General features: G+C 40.8%; 1 protein-coding gene across 1 annotated transcript in view; it reads left to right on the top strand.

Moving 5' to 3' along the window:
- TRABD2B (TraB domain containing 2B) overlaps positions 1 to 5,056 on the top strand; it is a gene marked incomplete at both ends in the record, with an annotated part of 255,725 nt that extends 250,669 nt beyond the window's left edge. The window contains one exon of the mRNA XM_079535809.1: positions 4,834 to 5,056. Coding sequence (XP_079391935.1) covers positions 4,834 to 5,056 — 223 coding nt within the window. The remainder of the gene's footprint in view (positions 1 to 4,833) is intronic.
- Positions 5,057 to 6,000: the final 944 nt, after the last annotated feature.

Consider the following 6,000-nt stretch of genomic DNA (forward strand, 5'->3'; position numbering starts at 1 on the left):
AGAACGTGCTGAGTTGTAGGTATGTGCAGATGAACCTTTCTGGGAGCACTTGTGCCTGCAGAGCTAAGAGTCCTGCTCATTTGAGACTCAGCATCCTGCAGGACTTATCCCACTGGCTGCAAGAACAGTGTTCACAAGTAAGGCAGTATTAAAAGGTTTTCAGTTGAAAAATGCTTATTTTCAGTGTTCAATCTATGCTAGCACATCATCTTAATAAGCTGCTTTCATCAGATTTCATACTGTAAGAAAGGCAGCCTGAATCCACATTTGTTTATATTTATTTAAAATACTTGTCATGCGTTTACATAGCTCCTTTGATCCAGGAAAATCCCTAAACACTTTTTAAGTTCTGCTTTAAAAGGCCACTTCCTCCAATTTGAATGGAAACCATGTTGGGACTGAAAGATGGCAGCAGATAAAAAAAAAAATGCATGCAAATACAAACTCATAGAATCAAGTAATTAAGGTGAGAAAAAGATCCTCGAATCCAACGGTCCACCTACCACCAGTATTACCCACTGAACCATGTCCCTCAATGCCACATCCCCACCATTCTTGGACACCTCCAGGGATGGTGACCTCACCACCTCTCTGGGCAGCCTTTGCCAGTACGTGACTGCTCTTTCAGAGGAGAAATATTTCCTGGTACCCAACTTGAAGCTCCCCTGGAGCAATTTGAGTATCACCAGAACTGAGCCAGTCCCCTCCCCTCAGAGTACACCGATTTTCCATCAGCTTGAGATCAGTTACTGGGAGCTTTATGCTTCCAGTACGGGTGGTTTGGGAGCAGAAATAGTGAAAAGACCATCTTCATGGAAACTGCAAAGTGGGTTCCTACGTGGGAACCAGAGCTTCTCATGGACTTTCACAAGGACTTGCAGAAAAAGAGTAGGGAGAATTGTTCAGACATATGAGAGAAGACTGAGATGAAACATGGTTAAGTCTTCAAACTACTTGAAAGGCTGCTGAGAAAAGGAAAGGAATGAACGGGTCTGTGGGGACAGCAGGAGTCGCGAACTCGAGCTGTAGCATGGGATATTTGGTGAAACATGATGCAGTAATTCTGGATGTCAGATCTCTCTGCAGAGACTCTGGAATTGCTATCATTGTATGCAGTTTTGAAGACTGGATTAGACATACAGCTCAGGAGAGTTTCGATCTCCCAGTCTTTGCAACAGATGGGCCAGAAAGTCCCTCTTTAGCCCTGTGTTCTGTGATTCTGATGTGGTGTCACACGTGGTCAAATGTGCCCTGCATATGGGAATAAACCTGAAGTTAAACTGAAAATGTATTTCCAAGCTCCTTGCAAGCTAAACCAGAACAGAAATTCCCCCATGGGGCTGTGTGTGCATTTTATTTTCAATTTTAACATGCTCCCAAATCATCAAGGTGCTTCAGCGTACCCCCAGCATAAAGGACTTGATTCATGTAATTGGATTCAGTAGGATCTGTTCATACAGCCTGTGACTGAGGCCCCATTTTTGAGAAAGTTTTACACATTCTAGTGGTGGTAAGACAATGTATGACTAATGCAGTGATTTGAAAAACTGCCCTATTATCTGATCAAAAGTACAAGCTTGTGAATGTGATACCGCAGGTCTTTTGGCTAAAATATACCTGGAGTCTTCCAAATTCTTAAAACAATCCCATACACAGGAGCAAAAAAGAGACGTATGAACAGCAGAGCCACTGGTTGCCTATTCATCATCACTCATGTGGAATGTTTTACTAAAGACATTTTTATCAGATGCAAAAAACTCAAGCATGGAATAGCCTCATCTGGCAAGAGAATGTGTGACAATAATTTAGCTTATTATCCCCAAGATCTGTGATTCATCTTGTGAATCACACATACAGTTCAGGAAGAATCAAAACCTCTCTGAGGTCAGTGGGAAGCATCCAGTTGAGTTCAGGGGACCCTGATTCTCCTTTCCTATGGGAGTCAGTGAGATTCCCACACGCCTGGGCACATGTGCTCAGAATGAGCTTGGAAAAGTTCTCTCATCACCTGAGCCACCTCTAAGATAGGTTGCAATCAAACCAAGCTGTCTTACCTTGTGTAACCTGCAGGAAAAGGAAGACCCCCAGAGGGCATGGTGGCGATGGGCTGGCAGTTGGACTAGACAGATGATCTTAGTGGTCTTTTCCAACCTTAATGAATCTAAGGCTCTACCCCCTGGAAACTGAGATTTCTCTTCCCACTCACCATAGAAACGGTCAAGTTACAATCTTGAACCAAAGATTTTACAAGAAGGCACGTAGTGTTTGTTAAAAGTGATCATTCTCTTTATCTCTAGACCACCTGGGCAGTAGGCTAGCATGCTAGAAGTGGAGTTGCATTTAACAAAATACATTATATGGCTAAGTTATGATTCATCTGCTATTTGTGTGTCTTGTACACGTTAATGGAAACACACTGTTCTTCCCTATTAAAGCACTTACGGATTTTTTTTTTTTTTTTTTAACTAACAAATAACCCCACCTAACAATATTTATCTTAACAAAGAAACATCTCTATAAATCTAATGTCTTGAAACCAGTAAATGACCTCACTGGCTGAGAAGAGTGGTAAAAACTTCTCAGGTCTCTTGACAGGAAGCCCTGGATTTTAAGTTAATAGTCCCCCCCCCTTTTTTTTTTTTTCAAGGAAGGAAAAAAAAAACCACCAAAGCAAAACACTTCTGGAAGTTTGCTAAAAAATGGAAGCACATCATACAGAAATGCAAACTCTTGATTTAAGACTCCTTTAGGAACCCTCCGGTTGGCTGTGAATCCCTAACCAGCCTGTCCCCCACCCCAGACAACTCACATCATACATCCCAGAGGTGCAAAATGACAGTCTGTGCAAGGGACATCGTACCTTTTAGTCTCACTGGAGAAGCAAGCCCATAAAATGGGTCAGGAGTAGGATATACCCAACTGTAAATCCTGCATGGCATTGCGGTGACATTTGAAAACCAAAAGCCAGACCTTTCTTGCAAACTTAATTTTAACTTAGGGCTAAATTGTTTATTTCTGTAAAGCTACAAGTCACCTGAAGAAGAGTACAAGCACCTTACTAAGGGCAAACAGTATGGAGCTAGAGATTTAAAACAGAGCATAACCTTATCCCAAATGTGATGTTTTTTGTTGCAGTATCACAAGTTCTGAAGCTGCATACCCTGTGTCATCCGTTAAAGATACACTCCAACCACTCACTATAGGAATTTAGATAAGAGCTGTCTCCAGCATTGTGTGATTTCAGAATCCTCTGTTTACAGCAGTTTGTTCCTCTGGTATAAGCACTCCTTCTCACTATCAAGACATAATACTGGCTAAATGGAGTATCTGTTCTCATGAAGCAGTCCCCATGTCTTTAATTCTAGGCTGCCTTTACCTCCAATTCATCGCACATCAGTTAAGGTCCCACCCAGAAAATGTGGTGACAGTGTAAAGAATGAGGGAGGAACTGAAAAGAATTACCCTAAAACTAAAAATTGAAGTGCTATGTGCTGTGATTGTCTGCTGCATTTGATGTTGACCAGCATGAGTTTACCAGTGCCCTCTTCTGGGTGGACTCTGATCTTCTTACAGCTTATGAGCAATTCAACACTTCTTAAGCATCTGAGCTAAAAAGCTCTGAACAATGGTGATAATTATATGCTATCTCAGTATTGGCTTAGACAGAAAAAGACAAAAGCATTCATTGCCTCTAAATTCTGTGCATGAATCTGGAACGAAGTATTGTTCCTTTTATCTGATCTTACGCAAGGCACAGCCTTTTTCCTCCAGGGTCAGGATCTCAGATACTGTAGCTAAATAGTTACAGGACTGCAGAGCTTCTTACACCATAAAAAAAAATTATGTGAAGGTCATTGTTAGTGCTCCCAAATTCCCTCTATGGAAGATTTAAGAAGTAACAGAGAGAATCTGCAGGTATTCGTGTCACATCTTGTTTTCAGAAGGACTTGTCTATTTCCCCCTTGCTCCGCAGCAGAGCCTTGTTTTTAAGTCCAGGATCTACCTTGCACAGTCTGCATACTCACGTATGCTGCTCTGTGACAGCTGATGGATTATGGACCATCCAGTGCTGGGTGCAAAGGAAGCATTTTATGAAATGGAAATTACAACTTAAAACTTGCAAATCAATGGAGAACTGACTTTTTTGACCTTTACTGTCATGGGAATCGTGATGAATTCCAACATGCACATTCAAATCAAAGTACTAACTCAAGCTGCAATCAATAAGCAATCACACTACTGTTGAGGCAAAGCCACAGCTGGAGAAACTTCACCCTGCGTCTGTTTTTGGCATTGTCATAGGATCCAGAATTCCCTAAAACTAGGAAAAGAAATGAAACTGCTTGGTCTCCTATGCCCAAAGTTATTGGTTTTGTAAGGGATCCTAGGGAATTCCTTATGAGGTGTGAAACAGGAGAAGGACATCTCTTTTGGCCCCTCCTGGACTTGGTATCAAGTCCTTGGTGGGAAATCATAGCTCTGAGACATTCCAAATGGTTCAGTACAAGGATACACCTGTCACAGTCTCTGAAAGATGGCCAGTAGTGGATGCTTAAAAAAAATAAAAAATGAGTGCAATAAATTAAATTCATCAAGAGTGATCTCTTCTTTGGTTATATTCTACCAGCAGCCAGAATTGAAGGGACTTCCTGAATCAGAGCTGTGTCCAGACCATCACAATTAGCGTCCTCTGGGAGTCTCTCTGTGATCTACTGAGGGCAAAAAAATAATTGTGATTGACATGGTTGTTGTTACTGCCAGCTTGGACAACAGCTCACAGAACAGAGATAAGGGCTCTCCCATTTAATTTCCTTCTCTTGTGTTTTCTTTTAGCACCACCACGTTGCCTTCCTATATCAGGATAACCAATGGCTACATCACAGTCAAACCTCCCATTTGGATTTCCAACCGGCTGGACCAGAGGCCACGCTCAGATCACCCATCCCAGCCTCAGCCTACAAGCTCAGCCTCAGCCACCATATTATGGCCATCAGTGACTGCTCCTCTCTACGTGGCCATAGCTTCATTCCTCCTGAATCTACTGCAGCCTTCCTGACCACATTAGTATTACGTGCAATCCCTTGGAATAGAGAAGAGAGATAATTTATGAACGAATTGGATGTTTTGACAGCATTTCCAGACTGGACCTTCTCAGTGAATCAAGAGTGCCTTCTAGCTGATTTTGTCTCTTTGCCCAGATACATTTTGAAACTCTAAAGCTTTATTGTAACACTGACTTACATCTTCTTTTTGTAGAAGGATCTTTATTTCCCATAGTGCTATGGGGTTTTGTAAAATATTCATGTTCATATAAAGAAAAAAGAAAAAAAAGTGTATTTATTCGACTGGTAAACTTATTTTTTTCTTGTTGTATATGTCAATAACATCCCTAGTAATCAGTAGCGATGGTGAAACAGATAAATTAATATTTTCTATATTTGTTTTTTAACTGACAACTCTGCAAATGCCTGAAGTGGCACCAAAATGAACGGCTTGTTTCTTTAAACATAACTTCTTACAGCAACAATCCAATAAGTACATTTGTACTCTATTTTGCTTTTTCTAAAATTCTCATTAGAATAACTTAGACTAAATAAAGCAGATCCCCTTATCTGAGGCCTATGCCCAATAGAGGGATAAGTGCACTCTCAAGTCAGCTGCTACAACCTAAAATCTCAATTATTTTTGTATGACTTAGTAAGTTGTTAGTCAAGATAACCCTCTAAGTTCCCCAGTTGTCTTTAACTCAACCATTCACCTTCTCTAGAAATTACCAATCTCCCTTTTTAGCCTGAGATTAAGACATCTTTCTTTTAATAAAAGATTTCATTTTAACTGCAGTAATCCCACTGGAATCATTCTCTCCCTCTTTTTATATAAACACAAGCCTTCAATCCTTCCCAGCATGAGAGCAGGACTTGGTCTGTCTATAGAGCATGAAGATGCAATATCGTGCTAATCTGTAGAACTGCTTTATTAATTCAATTGATAAATAGATAG

Source organism: Tetrao urogallus, assembly GCF_951394365.1.
Source record: "Tetrao urogallus genome assembly, chromosome: 5".
NCBI lineage: Eukaryota > Metazoa > Chordata > Aves > Galliformes > Phasianidae > Tetrao > Tetrao urogallus.